At 24.0% G+C, this 19,917-nt stretch overlaps 4 protein-coding genes across 5 annotated transcripts in view; 3 read left to right on the top strand and 1 right to left on the bottom strand.

The window, feature by feature from the left end:
• Positions 1 to 576: 576 nt before the first annotated feature.
• LOC122506925 (putative ATP-dependent RNA helicase TDRD12) lies at positions 577 to 7,142 on the bottom strand. The gene is made up of 18 exons (XM_043619353.1): positions 6,966 to 7,142; positions 6,621 to 6,684; positions 6,338 to 6,528; positions 5,882 to 6,147; positions 5,338 to 5,537; positions 5,064 to 5,247; positions 4,632 to 4,776; positions 4,375 to 4,533; positions 3,998 to 4,150; positions 3,693 to 3,857; positions 3,158 to 3,554; positions 2,795 to 2,976; positions 2,528 to 2,653; positions 2,269 to 2,417; positions 1,860 to 2,024; positions 1,472 to 1,640; positions 1,088 to 1,267; positions 577 to 993 (listed from the first exon to the last, which is right to left on the bottom strand). Exons 2-18 carry the CDS (start codon positions 6,637 to 6,639, stop codon positions 763 to 765), a joined length of 3,081 nt encoding a protein of 1,026 aa, XP_043475288.1. The 5' UTR covers positions 6,640 to 6,684; positions 6,966 to 7,142; the 3' UTR covers positions 577 to 762.
• Positions 7,143 to 7,473: 331 nt separating this feature from the next.
• LOC122506825 overlaps positions 7,474 to 19,917 on the top strand; it is a 59,350-nt gene continuing 46,906 nt past the window's right edge. The window contains exons 1-4 of one of the 2 annotated variants that reach the window (XR_006302036.1): positions 7,474 to 7,566; positions 7,852 to 7,952; positions 8,623 to 8,705; positions 10,484 to 10,581. The gene's annotated coding sequence lies outside the window, so the exon portion shown is untranslated. The remainder of the gene's footprint in view (positions 7,567 to 7,851; positions 7,953 to 8,622; positions 8,706 to 10,483; positions 10,582 to 19,917) is intronic. The other variant, XR_006302037.1, reaches the window with a different exon arrangement.
• Positions 12,478 to 15,356, top strand: LOC122506817 (DNA ligase 1-like). Its single transcript, XM_043619160.1, has 3 exons — positions 12,478 to 12,675; positions 12,869 to 13,083; positions 13,276 to 15,356. The coding sequence occupies exons 1-3, from the start codon at positions 12,581 to 12,583 to the stop codon at positions 15,231 to 15,233; spliced, it is 2,268 nt and encodes a 755-aa protein (XP_043475095.1). The 5' UTR covers positions 12,478 to 12,580; the 3' UTR covers positions 15,234 to 15,356.
• LOC122506824 (dynein axonemal light chain 1-like) lies at positions 16,874 to 19,668 on the top strand. The gene is made up of 4 exons (XM_043619170.1): positions 16,874 to 16,951; positions 17,022 to 17,170; positions 17,283 to 17,672; positions 17,735 to 19,668. The coding sequence occupies exons 1-4, from the start codon at positions 16,949 to 16,951 to the stop codon at positions 17,757 to 17,759; spliced, it is 567 nt and encodes a 188-aa protein (XP_043475105.1). The 5' UTR covers positions 16,874 to 16,948; the 3' UTR covers positions 17,760 to 19,668.

Below are 19,917 nucleotides of genomic sequence, written 5' to 3'. Positions count from 1 at the left end.
TCTATCAATTTATTCTTTTTGCAATACATTTTATGCTTTTTTAATATTGTTTAAACTAATTAATAACTTGAATTTATGTACAAGAGAAAAAAAATGATTTTTTAAGGTTATGTTTCCTTTTGTAAATTTGTTTTTAATAATTGATATTTTTTATAATTAAACAATTAAAGGGGTTTTTAATTTATATTATTTTATTTAATGATGAAAAAACGTTGCTTCTCATTTATTTTAAACAATTCTTTTTTAATGCAAATATTTATTTAAGTAATAGAAAAATATTTTTTATTTTCAATGCTTTAAAATGTTCCAAATTTTTTAAATTAATTTACAACTATTAATAATAATTAAAAATTGTTATAATAAAGCACAAGTGTACCTAATATTTAATTTATGTTAGTTTAATTATTCTAAGCAATTAAAATTAATGAAAATTAATTATTCGTTTATACATACAGTAAACAATAATTTGTTTTTAACATTCGCCAAAACAAACAACGAATAAAATTCATTTAATTGCTTATTATAATTCAAATTGTACATAAATGATTAATCAAGGTTAAAATAAAAACAATAATATTATAATGTAATACTTTGTCAATTATTATTCAATAATTTCTTTATGTAGTAAAATAACATTTGTATCGTTATGAATATAAAAAGTATATAGAAGTAAGAAAATAAAAAATATCTGTAGACTATAAAATGAAAACTTCACTTAAAATAACATAAAATTCATAAATTTCGTTTCTTTATGTTAAAAATTCAAGCCACTTGTTCATGACTGTTAAAATCTTCTTCCACTTCTTTGAATTTAAGTTTACCATTTTTACAGAGTTGATATAATTCTGGTAAATGTTTATTGTTTTCTATGGCATGATTGTTTTCTAATAAATAACTGCGCAATGATGACACCAAAAATTCGGGATATCCAGCCATTTTCGTTCGAATTTCCAATGTATTTACCCAAAATGTATTTTTCAGATGTAGATTTACCTGAAAATTATCAATTTTTAATTAATAAATTAAAATTGAATTAAAAAAAATAAATTAGGAATTGAATTCACTTTAATTACAATAAAGTGTTTACCTTGGCAATCACAGTACATTTTGAAGTGAAAAAAGTTTCAAACCAATCAGCCGCAGCTTTATCTGCACATTTATCCCATTCGTATTCTTTATCAAATGCTTCTAAATTATTCAAGAAAACATCAAAATTGTTTGTCTCCCACTGTCCGAGATTCTTTGGAATTTCCAATAATTTGCTTGCCTGGTGGAAAAAAAGTCCATTATTAATTTTTACAATTACTTCAATAATTCTATTATTTTTTGTTAAAATACATTCTAATCGATTCTCAACTTTTTCTAAATAAATAAATATTCTACTATTGTCAATAAAATTTTAACTCTGCTAATTAAAATTAAATTATCAATAAAATTTGAATTGGAAATAATTTTTCAGAAAAATTTCTACCTTAACATTTATCAAATCCGATTGATAGTCGATAAATTTCACAGTGACCACATATGGTTCATCGTAATCATTTCTTGACACAATTTTTAAAACTTTTACTCTCAAATAATTATCGACATTATCTTCCATAGCGCAAATATCGCCAACATTTATATCCTTGAGACCCTTTCTGTAATAAAATTAATAATTATTTTCAATAATTATTTAAATAATAATTTTAATAGATTGCTATTAATAATAGATAGATAATAGAATAATAATAAATAGATAATTAAATAATTTAAATAGAGAATTTAAACAGTAATAAAATAATATATAAAAATAAAATAAATAAAAATATAAATAATTAATTTCTATTATTGTCAAAATTAAATTAACGATAAAATACCTGTTTTCAACACTTGAGAAGAATTTATGCATTTCAATGGAAAGTTTCACGTCAGAAGGATATTCGATCGGATCTTTTTGATCTGGTTTGTAGCATTTCACCAATCTGGCAGAGAAATGCGATGCATTGTGAATAAATGTTACCATTAATTCCACCTTGTCACCACTAAAATCAAATGAAAATAAAATAATTAGTAAAAATTGGACATTATTTCTATTAAATGACAGATTTCAAATATTCAACAGAAATAAGTAAAAGAGAAACAGAAATATTAATTTAAGAATATTATTCTTAAATTAAATAATTATTAATTAAATAATTATTCAAATTAATATTGACTGAATTTATTTTAAATTAAATTAAATACTATTAATTCAAGATTATAAAAAACAATTTTTGTTTAACTCACATTTCTACATCATTATTTGGATCATCTTCAGGGCTGAGGATACAATGTCTGTACGAACAGTTTGAATTCTTTTGACAAAAACCCATTGCCTTTACGTTATCACAAATAGGATAGGCCCTCTTTTCTTTATCCAAGCTCAGTGCAATTTTCTGCAATAGAAATTTTCAATAAGTAATAAAAATAAGGATTTTTAATTTCAAGCATCGATATAACGTTTGTAAATGTATTTAAAATTAATTATTTATTTTAAATATCTTACTTTAGCGGCATGGATCCAATCTTTTGGTAACGGAGCGTGAAGTCTTTTCATAACTTCCATTAGGCCATTGAATTGCTTATTATTACTGCTATCCATCATTATAAAAACTTTACATTTTTCTGCGCTCTGGAAAAATCCCAAATCAGATATTTTTTGAAAACATTTTTAATACTTTAAATGTAAATATATATTTTTATTAATGTATATTTCTATAAAAATATGCATTTGTTTCAAAAATATGTTTATATTTGTAAGAAGAAAAAATACCGTCTGCCAATTGTCACTCATTGTTGAAAATCTGTAGTAAAATCTCGATTTTGTAGATGCATTGATGGACTGATGTATCAAACATTTTGCGTCTTTTATATTCAAATCCGAAAGAACATCATCCGTGCAAATTAGAATTGGATACATTCCGGAAACACTCTGACTCCATTGACGTTTGATATCTATATTAAAAGTCAAACTTAACTTTTTCAGGGTTCAAACCAGTGAAAGTATTTAAAAATACAGACTTTATAGACCAAAAATTAAATATTTACGAATAAATTTCACCCCTAATAAGTAAATAAAGGAGCAAAAAAAAAAAAAAATTGAAACTATAATTAAAGTTGAAATAGAATTACGTACCATGAATAACGTAAGTAAGCAATTCATTATGAGCTACGAGTGTTGTTTTTCCATTTGCTTCCAATAGTTTCTTTAATTCAATCACCTCCGCTGAACTAGTGCAAATTATTAATGTCTTCTCAATACTTGAATTCAATGAATTGTTCACTGTTTCTAAAACTTTTTCATTTTTCTCCTCCATACGAAGCAAAGAGACTTTTGCTGTTATTCGAGAAAATGCCGCAGCTTCCAAGTAAGATCCAATGCACACATAGGGAAAAACAGTAAATTTCTCCATAAATGAACTTAAGCCTTTTGTCCATTCACGTGCAACTGCTATCATTTGCAGTGACAAATCATTGTCCCGTAAATCATGTTTCTCACGCATTACTTTATGTTTTATAAAAATTTCCATGACCTTAAAAAAAGTTTATTATTGAAAATTACGATTAGTTGAGAATTTAAATACCTAACTTGAAATAAATTTACGAAAATTAAAATATTAGAAAGAAAAGAAAAATAGATTTTTTAATTTTCAAAAATGACTTTTATTTACCGATTCGATGTATTTGTCCAATATGGTGTCACCTCCGTCCAAAATTATATGACGAAGTCGGCTAAAATCCAAACTGAGAACATCATTTCTTTTATATTTCCTGAGAAATCTGACTAAAAATGGTGCTGTCGATACAAGAACTTGGCAACCATTTAGAATATGTGCCTGGAAATGAGTTGAAAATTGTTAAAAATGAATTCAATTTTTTTAATTAAAACAATTGGTTTTTAATTAAAACAATTAGTTTTTAATTTAAAAAAACTATTTATCGTATTTTAAATGATAAAATTATATAATGTTCGTACTAGTAGGGTTTTTTCTGGCTTTCCATTAACTGCAGCTACAACATTAATATGCGGATAATCTTGTAAATATTCCTGAAAAAGTGATGCAACCGTATCAACATTTAATGACGATGAACACAGTACTAATGTCGTTGGTGTTTTTCCCGTAGCAAGCTGAAAATTAAAAATTTTGCATAAAGTTTTTAAAAAAATTCCTACATTAAACTAAAAATTAAAATTCGATCCCCAGCAGCATCATTGTTTCATAGTTTTAATTTATTTTTCAAAATTATTTAAATTGAACAAATAAAAAGCAAATTTGTAAAAAAAATATTCGTAAAAAATTATTCCTTGTAAATAATAGTAATAATTCAAAGTGAAGAGGAAAAATTTTATACCTTATTAGTAGCTAAATAACTGCAAATTGGTAGTAAATAGCCAAAAGTTTTTCCAGCGGAGGCTGGACTGATTGCAATGACATCGAGACCTTTTGCAATGGCTGGCAATATATATCTCTGAATTTTCATCGGTTTATGTATATCACAATTCTTAAGCACCTGAATTCAAATAAATCGATTAAAAATAAACATTTAGAAAATAAAAATATGAAAATAAATTTTAGAATTTAATTTCTATTTAGATTGGAAATTCTTACCTTATGAATATTCGCCGGATATCGAGCATCTGCGAGATTCTCCAAAATTTTACACTTATATTCACTTCGAATTAATATTTCCTGGTCATTATTTCTACATAAATTCTTTTGCTTTGTTTTCACTGCCATAGAATCTTGATTATTTCTGAAATAATATTAAATTATTAATTTTTCACGAGTAATAATTCTAATCATTTCCTTAAATTATTTTATTTTTAAAAATAAAATAGTTGCTGGAAATTATTTTATTTCTAGAAATATATCTAATAATTTCCAAAAATTATTTTATTTTTAAAAATATAATAATTTCCAACAATTATTTTATTTTTAAAAATATAATAATTTACAACAACTATTTTATTTTTGAAAATATAATTCTTGTTGAATATTTTATCCAATATATCAAAAATTAAAAATATTAATTCAAATTACTTTTCCTCGTCGGTCCCCGTTTCGTTGCTGTTGCTAGAATCATAAAAATCTTTTTCCTTAATTTTTTCGGGTTTCTCATCGCTAGAGACATGAAAATTAGGAAGATCAATTAATAAATTGTCATTAATTTTATTCACAATTCCCTTTTCCGCAGAATCTGGATCGTAGATAATTTTCAGAAGAGCTAAAATGTAAGACATTTATAATTATTGGAAAAGATTATTTAAAAGTAATTTTTACTGTGACTGTAATATAGGATAAGAATAATGTTTACCCTTATTTAATTTAACAGCGAAGAAACTAAAAACCAAAGCTCTACTAAGAAGGACTATTTCTTCTTCAATTTCTAAATACAATTCGCCAAACAATTTTTCAGTCTCATCTTTAGCTGTAGGATGAAAGTACATTCTTTTTGCAGCACCAACTAATTCTCTAGTGAAGCAAATAGCCGGTTCCGTCCATTTCTCAACAATACTAGAAGAAAAAAACAATAAAGTATGATTCAATTGGAAAATAATTGAAATTTTGACGAGAATTTTTTAAAATTTTTGAACATAATTGAATTTCTGTGAAGAATTTGATTATTTTTGAAAATAATTGAACTTCTGCAATCATTTGCAATTTCTCTAAAATTCTCCAAATTATATTGTACAATTTACGAACTTTTCGTCTTTTCTCAATCAAATTACGGACTTTACGTACCTTTTTTTTTTTTTTTTTTTTTAAAAAAGGCACTACTAATAAAGAAATACAAATACAAATAAAAATAATTAAAAAGTGCTTAATAATTGCAAAACAATTACTGAAAATAATCTTACGTCACAATAGGTTTTCCCTTCAGTTTACTATTCCTGTTGACAGAAGCTGGAATAATTCCATTTAGAGCAATTGATTCTGTTAAATAATCGTCGGGAATAGCGTCTTTCGGTACTTTACGAAAATTTTTAGGAGATAAATCAAAAGCGGTGCCATAGTCAGGTAGAAAAACGTTATATTTACTTTGATCTTCATTCATATGACCTAAAATTCCTCGACAAAACCATGCGGGAATTTCACTGTCATGACTGTTAATTACAATCAAAGACTAAAAAGAAAATATTTAATTAGATATTAAGAAAAACAAATTAAGTATTTTTGCGGACAAGCAAAATTAAAAAAAATAATTATTAATAATAAAAGAAATATAATTTAGTTTAAATTCAAAATTGATAAGGTAAAATTTATTTAAAAGCTTTAAAAGTATAAGATAAAGATAAAAAAAGTATATAACTTACATCATTTAAGTTAAGCATTTCTTTGGCATTTTCCTCAAAATTAAGATTATTCTTAGCGTAGATTTCCAATTTCTTCCGGATTGCATTCGCTCTGAATGCATGATTATCTGTTTCGTATATTCGCATAAGAAATGGATTTATAATACTTGTCACTTTTACTGATATCGCGTCTTCTGGCACGCAGCTCTCATCTAGAATAAATATGTAATTATTTAGTTCACAACTCTATTGTTTATAATTTAATAAACAAAAACTAGAGAATAAAGAATGAATTATATTTTACCTTTTATTACTTGATTCATTTTTTTTAATTTTCAGTCCAGTGGTTAAAATACTGTCGAATGTTTCTGAAAAATTATTTTACTAAAATTAGTTATTTCTTTATTAACTAAAATTAATTTATTTTCTAGAACACTAGAAAACTAAAAAGTGCTCTATTTAATTCACCTCACACACTGACTTAATTATAATTACACAAAATCTCGATGACAGAATGAAAACATAACTTCTATTTTTGAAAGAAATATTATTAATTATAGGAATAAGTTATAAAAATTAAAAATAACAATAAAAGTGATAACATTCTAAAATAATTTGAGGTTAGAAAATTGTAATTTGGAAAACTTACAATTTAATGAATTATTCTTCCATTTTCCAGCAAACCTGATGGATAAATTCAACATTCTATTATTTCAATTTTGTTATCACGATATTAAAATTTGCCATTGAACAGAATAGAACAAATTAATTAACAATTATAAACAAAACATGTGTGCAACACAAAAGTGCAACAAAGACTAAAGCAAACGATTGTAGTGCCATGTCAACATGTGGCGGTGGTATGAACTTATTTTTAAATTTTACCGCCTATCGGTAACCGGAAATGGAAAATTCGAAAGTCCCTATATTGGGGATAATTTTTCATTCAAATTTTTAGCTAATGTAAATAAATATTTAATAAAATTTAATTCTTCCTAAAGTTTAAATAAACTTCTGAAACCCTAAAAAATTATTATAGTTAATTGTTAAAAAGAAATAATGGGTTATAATTAAAGATAATAATTTAAACATCTAGTGAAATTTTCAGCAAATCAGAATCGTGCTCTTATAAAAATCATACCAATCACAAGTCGTGTAGCAGAACATTTATACAAGTTCATTCCTGTAAAATTCTTACTCAACTGCCGTGTGGCGTCCCTTTGTTACTCGTCAATTATTTCACGAAAAAGGTGAGATCATCTTATTTTTCATTAAACTTTTTTATAATATCGATAATTTTGATAAAGATAGACATTATTTTCATAAAAGTTGATCAATTAATAGACGAAAATTAACAAAATGTTCGAATCAGTGAATTATTCTACTTCTTTCCCCCACCTTTTTTGTCACGTTACGCTTATTGCATTGATCTAGCCAAAAGTTTTGCATTTTCTTTAATACATTTTAATAATTTTAATGATTTTCGGCAATATTCGGTGATATTTAATCTTTTTTGTCAACATTTTTGTCTCCAGACCCGAAATAAGTGGAATTGTACACGACAATGAACACTCAACAAGATGGCGGACATGGCGTCGGGTCGTGATTGTCGCTCCTCAGATTTTCATCAAAAATGGTACGATTATTTTCATATTTATAGGAAATATTGTATTCAATTCGTTATTATACATCAGTAGAACAATATTTTATGATAAAATAACCAAAAAATGAACTTAAAATGCCAAAAAGTTGGAAAAGTCCATTTCCCCCTACCACCCCTCCTTGTCGATTTGGAATCGTCCATGAAAATTCGACAATCCTGAAAAATTTTCATGAATCTAACCTCAATTGTGCATTGTTGGTGGAATTTACTTGTTTTTAATTAATATTATCACTATATATGTGATGTTTTTGTATTTTGTCTGCAAATTCCACCAAAAAATCATTTCAACAAGATGGCGGACATGGCGTCACGTCGTAATTGTCGCTCCTCAGATTTTCATAAAAAATGGTAAGATTATTGGCATATTTAAAAGAAATATTGCATTCAATTCGTTATTATACATCAGTAGAACAATATTTTATGATAAAATAACCAAAAAATAAACTTAAAATGCCAAAAAGTTGGAAAAGCCCATTTCCCCCTACCACCCCCCCTTGTCGATTTGGAATCGTCCATGAAAATTTCAACAATCCTGAAACATTTTCATGAATCTAACCTAAATTGTGCATTGTTAATGAAGTTTACATGATTTTTTATTAATAATATCACTATATAAATGGTTTTTTTTGTATTTTGTCCGCAGATTCCACCAAAAAGTCATTTCAACAAGATGGCGGACATGGCGTTGGGTCGTGATTGTCGCTCCTCACATTTTCATCAAAAATGGTAAGATTATTTGCATATTTAAATGAAATATTGCATTCAATTTGTTCTTTTACATGAATAAAAGAATATTTTATAATGAGATGACCAAATAATAATCGTAAATCGACAAAAATTTGATAAAAGTCGGTCCCCCCCCCCCCTCCCCCTCTTTCCCCCTTTGTCGAAAATGCGAAATCGATAAATTTGATAAATTTTCCTATATTTAACACATTTAACACCAATTCTTACATATGGCGTATTTTTGTATGTTTTGGGTTAGTTAAAAAAATTGAAATAGTTATTTTCCCCCTTTTCCCCTAAATAATAACTTTCTGGGAGAAATGAGCATTTTTTGGAAAAACAAACATTTTTCAAGATGGCTGACATTGTTTTTGCTCTTTGTATTGTCATTAATAGTTCAAAGATTATCTGTTTTTTAAAGTAAAATTTCTTTCTCCATCAGTTGTTTTATCTATAGGAAAAAAGATGTTTTACTATATGTGGTGAATAATTAATAATAGTGCAATTCGGCAAAAGTCAATTCCCCCCATTTCTTCCCTTTGTCGAATGCGTGCAAAATTGATCAGTACGGGAAAATTTTCTAATTTTAAGTTCAATTCATGCATTTTTGTGTTCTTTTATCGGTGTCAACAGTGAATTGTTGAAAATGTGTTTATTTTTAACTACAAGAAATATTGTTTTAAAAATGGCAGACACTGATTGTTTGTCATTTATTTCTCACATTTATGTCAAGAATGATGAGAAAATTTGCATTCTGTTAAAATCTTTGTAATTTTTCTATAAGCTTTTAAATAAGGAATATACGATATTTTGTCAAAAAATATTAAATTGAAATAGCTTTGAATTGATAAAGTTTCAAATCAATTTGGCAAAGTTGCAGTCATTATTTAAAATGTAAAATTAACAAAAATAGAAAATATTAAAAATATTTCGAGGTTATTATTCACTTTTACGTTTTTCGAGCATAATAGTATATAATTGCGATGAATTTTTTTATATTTTACACTTTTCAGGTTATATGCTTTTTAATTGTTTTGATTGTTGTAAAAAATAATTAAATTTTATCTAAGAATTTTACAATTTTTAAAATATAATTGAAGAATTTATTAAAAAATTAATCGAATCATTTCGTGAAATTTATATTAAAATTGTATTGAAATTAATTGAATTCTCGCAAAATAAATATTAAATTATTTATGAAAAGAATCGAATTCTTCCAAAGAATGTTCTTAAAATTTTAGAAAATAATAAATTTAATTCCTCCGAAAATTTTTATTATTTTTGAAAATAATTGAATTCTTTTGAAGAATTTTATTATTCATAAAAATAATTGAATTTTTTCGAAGAATTTTTTGTATGTTTAAAAATAATTGAATTCTCGCGGAGGAATTTATAATTATAAAAATAATTGATTTTTTTCGAAGAATTTTGTCTGAATTTTTTGAAAATAATTGAATTTTTTGAAGAAATTTTATTAAAAATTTTGAATATGATTTTTTTTTAAATTCATCGCAATTGTTAAAAATAATCGAATTTAATTAATATTTTTAAAAATAATTAAAAAATTAATAATTAATTAGATTACTAATATTTTTATTGAATGTTTAAAGAGTTTTTAAATAACTAAAATTTTTGTTCACTTTTAAGACGTGTTTGTATTGTTTTATTTAAATTAAAAGTTAAAAAATAACACGAAATATTTATAAAATTTAATAAATTATTTTGAATAATTAATTTTCTTTATATTTAATTAATATTCTTTATTATTTTTTTTACAGAATATGAAGAATTTACTGAAGGATTTCTTAAGGATACTGAAGAATTATCTGAAGGATCACAGACCCCAAAAGCAATGGATGGTACAAATCATCAAGTAGTAAGTCCCTCCTGCTTTTCAAAATTAGCGAAAGCAGGTTGTAATAATTTGAAAAAATCTATAGTGACAGTTAATTGAATTTTCCTCTATTATTTCTTAAAATAGGGGAAATTTTTTTTTTGGCAACGTAAATTTCTCTTACAAAATGTTGATTAATTATGATAATTGTTTTTAAATTAACTATCACAGTAAAAACCGTAAATATATTTGTTAAAAGCGAATTATAAGTTCAAATAATATTTATTACAATCGTATTACATACAATTAAATTTTGAGATGAAGAAAATAATTATTTTATTTAAAATCAAATAATTATAATAAATTATTAAATTCAACTTTAACTTTTTTTGAATTGTTTTCAAATAAAAATTTATATTAAAAATAATTCGATTGAATATTGTTTTAATTAAATATAATAAATAAAAATAATAAAAAAAAATAAATATATATTTTAAATATAATTGTAATTATATTGTAATTAAATGTAATTAAAAATGTATAATTACAATTTTTTTTTTAATATTCATTTAAGTAATTTTTGCTTTTTTAAATAAGATTTTATTTTTAAATTATTTCTGTAATTAAAATTTAGAACAGGATGTTTGTTTTTTCTTTCTGCTTATATATATATATTTTATTTTTATTGAAAGTTAACTATTTTTAAAATTTATTTATTTATTTAAGAAATAATTTACTTTCAATATAATTCACTGTCACTATATTAATTTTTCACTAGGATTATTTTAAAATTTTGTCTTGTCCCTTTTTAATTGTCGATTTTGATCGGAAAAATACATCAAAACCGTAAATAGGAATAGAAAATAGTATTTTTAACTGGAAAAAGTTAAAAAATTCTAAAAAAAACGCGTTTTCCCCTTTACTCATATAAGTCTGCTCAGCAGGTAAACAAAAAGTGAAATTTATTTACAAACAGTAAATAATCGTATCATCACGTACTGATTATCTAAAAAATCTTTAAATTTGAATATAATTAAATATCATTTAAAAGAAAAATTTTTTTTAAAAATCTCTTGAATTTAAAAAAGTGTAAATCTTAGGAGATGAAATTGAGTAGGTAAACATGCGTATTTTTTGTGTAAACTCGACATTCCAATTGATTTCAAATATTTAGTGAACAGAATTAAGAGAAGATCAAACTTTTTTTCGTGTTTCTGCTTTGTTTAATATTTACAAATTGCTAATTGTCTTCTTGCAATATTGTAATTTCGATTGGTGTTTAGGCAAAAATTTCCTGAATGTTGATTGTTATTGATTATTTCTCTTTCTTCCTTTGTTTCGAATATTTTGATTGTTTTTCAAATTCCTTTGTTGCTGTTATGGTTTTCATATTTTTGTTGCCAGGATCTCTAAATTAAAACCATTAATTAAATAAATTAAATAAAATAATTATAAAATTATTAATAAATTAACAATTTATAATTATAAAATTGTCAATTAATTAATTAACCATTAATAATTAAATTAAAAAATTGGTAATTACCAATTAATTACCAATTAATAATTACACTAAAAATTAAAAAATATAATTGAAGTATTAATTGAATAGATTTTCATAATTATAAAATTGTCAATTAATTAATTAATTAATTAACAATTAATAATTTTAAAATAGTCAATTAATTAATTAATTAACAATTAATAATTTTAAAATAGTCTATTAATTAATTAACGATTAATAATTAAATTAAAAAAATTAACAAATATAATTCAAGTATGTATTAAATAAATTATTATTATTTGTATAATAATTTCTTGAATTAGTAAAATTCATTGAAAAATAAAAACAGAAATAGTTGCTTTAAATTTACTTAAATTTTATTTACAATCGCTAAGGATTTTGAATGAATATATAATAATTGGAGGTAGTATAATAGAATAACCTTGAAAATTTTTCTTTAATAACTTCAATTTGAGAATTTTATTAGTCTATAACTTTGAGTTATTATAACAAGAATGTAATTTTTACAACTTAAAAAGAATGGAGTCTTTGAAAAGTAACACAAAAAATGATAAAATAAAAATCATCACAGATTCGTTAAAGTCGATTAAATGGAATCTTACCTGTCGAATATGGTAAATCTCTTTAAAATTTTTATTAAAAATGTCTTTATTTTTTCTTAATTTATCAAATTTTTAATTATTTTAAATTTAAATTTTTTTTATCGAAAAAATATAGTTTGAACAAATTTTGTTTAATTAAATAAAAATGAAGATAAAGTGAATATTAAGATAATAAATTTTTTAAAGAAACTAATATTGTGTTTAGTGAAAAATTGTTTGTCGAGCCGGTCACCATGAATTGTGGACATTCATTTTGTATAAATTGCATTGAATCGTATTTGGAATTTAAAAGACGTTGCCCAACTTGTAAATCTTTAAATTTAATTCGTGATGGTGGAAAGAAAACTATTCATTTACAAAACTTAATCCTTGGATTTGAAAAATTGGAAGAAAGTTGTCTGCTTGATATTAAAGATATTGGTAAGTAAATAGATATTTTTTTTAATGTAATATAAATAATAAGATTAAAATAAAAAATAAGTAAAAATAAGATTACTGAAATAATTAATTATGAATATTAATATTTATTTAATAAGAGAAATTATGTTTCAAAAAATGTAAATTATAGTAAGAACCAGAAGCAGTTATTACATAAATTTTATTTATTTACAGAGGAGCGTGAAGATATTTCCACAGAAAGTGAGGAAGAATTAGAGCAAGAAGAAGAAGATCAAGAAAATGAAGAAGAAGGAGAAACAGAGATAGAGGAAGAAGAAACAGAAGAAGAGGAAGATGAAGAAGATACAGCGGAAATAAAATCGTATAAAACAAAAAAAAGATATTTTCTAAGTTCTGGTTCAGAGACGACCACTGAACTTTTAACTCCAACACAAAGTACTTCGTCTCATAAATCGGAATTGTATAAAACAAAAAAAAGATATTTTCCAAGTTTCGGTTTAGATGAAACTACTAAACTTTTAAATTCGCTTTCAAAAACTTCATCTCAAGTCGAAGGGGAAAATGAAAATTTGATTTCGGACAATAATAATGAAATGAAAGTATCTGCTGAAGAAAATTGTGAAAATAAAAATACGAAAACTGTCTCGATAAATGAAAAACTATCAGTCACAACCGAAGCAGAATCGGATGAAACAAAAAAAAGATTTTTTCCAAGTTTCGGTTTACGTGAGACTACTGAACTTTTAAATTTGCTATCAAAAACTTCATCTCAAGTCGAGGAGAAAAGTGAAAATTTGATTTCAGACAATAATAATGAAACAAAAGTATCTGCTGAAGAAAATTGTGAGAATGAAAGTACGAAAACTGCCTCGATAAGTGAAAAACCATCAGTCACAACGGAAGCAGAATCGCATAAAACAAAAAAAAGATTTTTTTCAAGTTTCGGTTTGGATGAGACTACTGAACTGTTAAATTCGCTATCAAAAACTTCATCTCAAGTCGAGGAGAAAAGTGAAAATTTGATTTCGGACAATAATAATGAAATTAAAGTATCTGCTGAAGAAAATTGTGAAAATGAAAATACGAAAACTGCCTCGATATGTGAAAAACCATCAGTCACAACGGAAGCAGAATCGCATAAAACAAAAAAAAGATTTTTTCCCAGTTTCGGTTCTGATAAGACCACACAACTTTTTGCTTCTATGCCAAGTACTTCGTCTCAGGAACCGGAATTGAATAAAACAAAAAAAAGATACTTTCCAAGTTTCGGTTTGGATGAGACTACTGAACTTTTAAATTCGCTATCAAAAACTTCATCTCAAGTCGAGGGGGAAAGTGAAAATTTAATTTCTGACAAAAATAGTGAAATCAATGCATCTGCTGTAGAGAATTGTCAATATTCAAATGCGGAAACTGAATTGATTTCTGATTTTCAATTTTCAAGTACATCAATGGAGAGGAATATGGAAAAAATGAGAAAATCAGATGAAACGGAGGAGTGCTTTGACTTTAATGCAATTTTTGTGAAAGAAGAACATTTCAGTAGCGAGGGGGGAGATAGATTTTTGCCGGGTCCGAGTGAAAGAGAAGGATTTTCAGATTATTCAGTTGTGGACAATGAGAACTTAAATGATTATGAGACAATCAATTTGGATATGGAAACAATAAATTTAGTTACTGAAGCTATAAATTTGAATTCTGAAAATAATAATTTGGAATCGGAACAAAAGAAAGAAGGTGGCAATGATAGTAATTCAGATTTCGAAGAAAAAAGTTTGCCTTCTGAAAATGTTGGTGATTTAGACCCAATTAATTCGGATCCTGAAATAGTAGATTTAGTTACTGAAACTATAAATTTGAATTCTGTAGCTAATTTGAATTCTCAAAATAATAATTTAGAATCTAAAGAAAGGGAAGATGGGAACGACGGTGAATCAGAATTTGAAAAAGAAATTTTGCCTTCTGAAAATGTTGGTGATTTAGAGCCAATTAATTCGAATCCAGATGAAACAATAGATTTAGTTACAGAAACTATAGATTTAGTTACAAGAGCTGTAAATTTAAATTCTCATAATAGTAATTTTGAAAGTGAACAACAGGAAGAAAGTAGCGATAGTGAGTCAGGTGTTGTGGTTAAAATAATTTTAAATATTAAAAAATCGTCTCATTAACGAGTTGAGAGTAAGAAAAGTAATATTATTCGTCGCTCTATATTTATATTATAATAATAGTTTTATTTCTGTTTTGACATTTTTATTTTATTTCATTTTTTCTCAAGTTTAACTTGAGAAATAATTATAAATGTTTATTTTATGATTTTTATATTTTTACGAATTGTTCAAATCCTCTATAATTAATAAATTTTATTTTCTATTTTACTTTATAGTTATTTTCATGTTTCTCATTTTTTTAAGTGGCATCATTTTTTATTATTTTGTAAATTAAAAAATTTTATATTTTGAAGAATAAACATCAATTTTTGAATGATTACAGAATTAAAATTTAAAGAATTCACTTATTCAATAAATAATATTAAAAATATTCTTGTTTATTATTATTCAAAAATTTTAATAAAATTTGTCGCAAGAATTTTATTATTCTCATGAATAATAAAATTCCTTCAAAAAATTCAGATAAAATTCTTCGAAACAATTCAATTATTTTCATAAATAAGAAAATTCTTCGAAAGAATTAAAATATTTTCATAAAAAAATAATAAAATTAATAAAATAAAATAATAAAATAATAAAATTAATAAAAATTAAAATAATAAAATAAAAATAAAATTAATAATAAATTAATAATAAAATTCTACAAAGGAATTCAATTATTTTTATAAATTGTAAAATTCTTGGCAAGAATTCAATTAATATTTTTGTAAATAATAAAATTATTCAGAGAAATTCAATTATTTTGAATAAAATTTTAATTAAATATCTAGGATAAAATTGTTTAAAAGAATTTAATTTTCTATGAATAATTTTAATATAAATTTAATAGGAAAACCGTTAATTACAATTAATAATAAACAAGATTATTTTAAAAACTTAAAATAAATTCTTAAAATTCAATTATTTTCAAAATTTTCAGTGAAAATTATTAAATAAAATTCCTTTATTTCCAAGAAAATTGAAATAAATTCAAAACAATTCAATTATTTTAAAGAATTTTAATAAAAATCTTCCAAGAATTAAATTATTTTCAATACAATTTTAATTACATTTTCTCGAAAGAATTCAATTATTTAAAAAAATGTTGATAAAATTTTTGAAATAATAAAATTTTCCCTGTGAATTCAATTAAAATTGTATTTGAAATAATTGAATTCCAGCGAAAATTTCATTATTTTTAAAAATAATTAAATTCATGAATTGGATTTTATTACAAGTTTTTTAAATAATTGAACGCTTGTGAAAAATGCAGTAATTTTTTAAAATAATTGAATTTTCTCGGAAAATTTTAACAAGATTTTTAAAAATAATTGAAATTTTCGAAGAAATCAATTAAAATTGTATTGAAAATAAGTGAAATCCTGATAAGAATTTTATTATTTATATTTAAGAATACATAATTGAATTTTTTACGAAGATTTTTATATTTATAAATTGACTAAAGAATTTTATTATAATATTTAAATTCTTCATAAAATTCAATGATTTTCAGTATATTTTTTTATTTAAAAATTTTAAACATTTAAAAAAAAATTATTTTATAGTTATTTGAATTTTTTAAATTTTATATATTTTAACTTCGATTTTCTTTTTCGATTGTATATTAATAATTAGGTAACTTCAGAGTAATTATAGTTTTCTTCTACTTCTTCTCAAGGTGTTGTCAGATTTTTGACGTTTCTTTCAATTTTATTTGCTGCAATTCGCTGGATACAATGGTATTTTCTTTTTCCCTTTTTCAAAATTCTAATAAAAGTTTCTAATCGATTGAAAATTATTTGTAAATAGTCGAAAGGAACAACTTGCAAAGAGGCAATTCAAAAATGGGTTGAGACAAACAATAAAGAACCTGGTGAAGTTACTGATGTTTATTTAGGTTTTCAATGGCCTCCGATTGACAAAATGGATAATAGTTTAGCTGCTTTTTCAAAAGTCGAGTAAATTTTATTTTGTTTAATTGTAAAAATATTAATTTTTATTTAATTCGTTTAATAAGTTTTTTTTTCAATTTTTATACTTTTGTTTTTTTACATGAATTTTTCGTTTTAGAAAATTATCTCTTTCGACAAATATGATAGAGAAAATTGCTGGAATTGGTTCTTTGAAAAATTTGAAAATTCTCTCATTGGGTCGTAATAATATAAAAACATTTTCCGGATTGGAAGCAATTGGCGATCATTTAGAGGAATTATGGATTTCATACAATTTAATTGAAAAATTAAAGGGTCTCAATTCGTTGAAGGCTCTGAAAGTTCTTTACATGAGTAATAATTTAGTGAAAGATTGGAATGAATTTATTCGTATACAAGAATTGAAAAATTTGCAAGATTTATTATTTGCTTATAATCCCATTTGCGAGAGTTTAGATCAAACAATGTGGCGATCTCAAGTTATTCATAAATTGCCAAATTTGAAAAAACTCGACTCTATTCCAATTGTGTAAGTTTTCAAATATGGAATTTTTTTTTCTTATTTAATTTTTGATATTTCTCTCGTTTCAGACATTTGACTAATGATGAGGAATAATTGGATTCAATATTTGATTTAGAACTTTTGGAATGTTTTGGAATATTAGGCACAATTAATGTAGACGTTTGTTTATTTTTTGTATTACTTATTAGTAATAGCTGCTTTATTTTTGAAAGCCACAATTTCTTCTAATTAGAGAATGACAGAGCAGAGATGTTTATCACTTTGTGCACAGCGTTATAAATAATTCAAGTGTTGTTTTTACTTTTTAGTAAATTATCTGAAAAATTTCTTTCCCCGTACAGATGAATTCCACATTACGCATATTTTTTATATTTATTTATATATTTATAGAATATATATATTGAGAATAAAAAACTATATTTAATAAATTCGACTTTAAATAATTGAAATTTTCATCTGTATAAGGTGAACAAAAAAATTTCAAAAGTTTAAATATCTTTCTGTTATTCGCGAAACGAATTCGCTAAAAGCTCTAATACGAGTCACTAACGTAAATTCTGGTAAGAAAAATAGTTTAGCAATATATGCTAATAGTATCAACAATTCTAAAATTATAAATACTAATATTATGTAATATTAATAAGAACAATTTTTTTGTTAAGTACAACATTTATATATTATCACCTGCTTTCAATGATCAAATATACATAATTGTTTGAAAATAATGATTTCTTTAAAAAATTGTTTATAACTTTTAAAAATGTAATTATGCAAAATTTCCTTTTTGCAATATTAATAATAATATTAATAATTAAAAACAACGTTAAAATATTGATTTTTGAAATTAAAAAAATAAAATTATCAAGAAATCAATTTTTAAGAGATATTTGATCTCAGTAGCAGTTTATAATTGGCACACGAAATCTGAGAATTTTTATTTCAAGAATTTTCTAATCACTAGTGTGATTTTAGGAGGCAGATGTAGAGAAAGAATAATTAAACAAAATGTCTTAAATTATTCCAATGAAAATTTCTTTGATATTTTTCATGAGGCACATTTTGTAAATAAATTTTTCTTTTGATATATAGTTTTCTTTTTTCCTTATGTAGAAAATGATTTTCTTGAAATAATTTCATATATCGTGTGCCAATGACGATTATGCTCATTGAATGATATTATTTATTTACAAATACGTACAATGATTCTCACGATTGACTATAAATTAGTGAAAAAATAATGCTGCTTTGGCCATATTTTGCAAAATCTGATCCATTTTCTACCATCACTAATACTTGCTATATATATATATATATAATATATATTTTTTTATTTTTCTTTGAACCGAATCAGTCGATGAAATGCGTGAATTAAAAACTCGCGATTTCTATAGTTTTAAGGGGACAATTTAAAAACATATTTTGTTTTTGCCCCTTCGCGGGAATTAAATTCCTGGAAATCTCAAGGATTTTTTTTTCAGCTCTTCGAGCAACTACTACTTATTCCATAAGTATCAAAAATGCTGAATAGTCTTCAAAATCTGGAATTCATATACGTAATCGAAGTAAAACTTCGATTCAATAGTCTTTCTAACAAATAATAAATACATCACGCGATATTGTATTTTCTTTTTCGTTATTTGGAATGTACAATTTCTAACGCTTAATATTCGCAGTGGAATATTATTTGCAAAACGAAGCTAGGGATATTTAAAATTTAATTAGTAATTTATAAAAAAGTGATTAGGAAATCCATTTTTGTTTGATAAAACTCAATTTAAAATCTTGGTGTTAGAATTTCTTTGAAAAAGGAAAATTTTTTATGATTATAAAGATGAACTTTTAGTTCTGTCGCTGAAATTAAAAAAAATACCCGCTTCGTTGAGTTTTAGTTTAAAAACGCAAATTGTTTGTTTGTTTCTTTTAACGTGCGATAATTAATTAGTGCGCGTGAAATCATCTAATTGTTTTACAATTCTGAATAAATAAATTGTCATGATATAAATGGTCGATAATCTTCCTGTACATATACAATCATATAAAATTAAATCTAAGGACGGAGAAAATAAAAGTCTAAAACTTATCGGCGATTGAATTGTACAATTCTTCAGAACAAAGAACTTTTTTTTTAAATAAAGGTTTTCTGTTCCTTTTCCCTGGGGTCAAAGCTCGAAAAATATTAATTTTTGACAATAATTATTACATTCTGAAAAAAGGCACTGTGAGCTAAGAAATAAAATCACATATTTATCAA

Source organism: Leptopilina heterotoma, unplaced genomic scaffold (genome assembly GCF_015476425.1).
Source record: "Leptopilina heterotoma isolate Lh14 unplaced genomic scaffold, ASM1547642v1 Lhet_44, whole genome shotgun sequence".
Lineage (NCBI taxonomy): Eukaryota > Metazoa > Arthropoda > Insecta > Hymenoptera > Figitidae > Leptopilina > Leptopilina heterotoma.
Note: the sequence above shows the minus strand (reverse complement) of the source record. Positions and strands in the feature narration are given on the sequence as shown.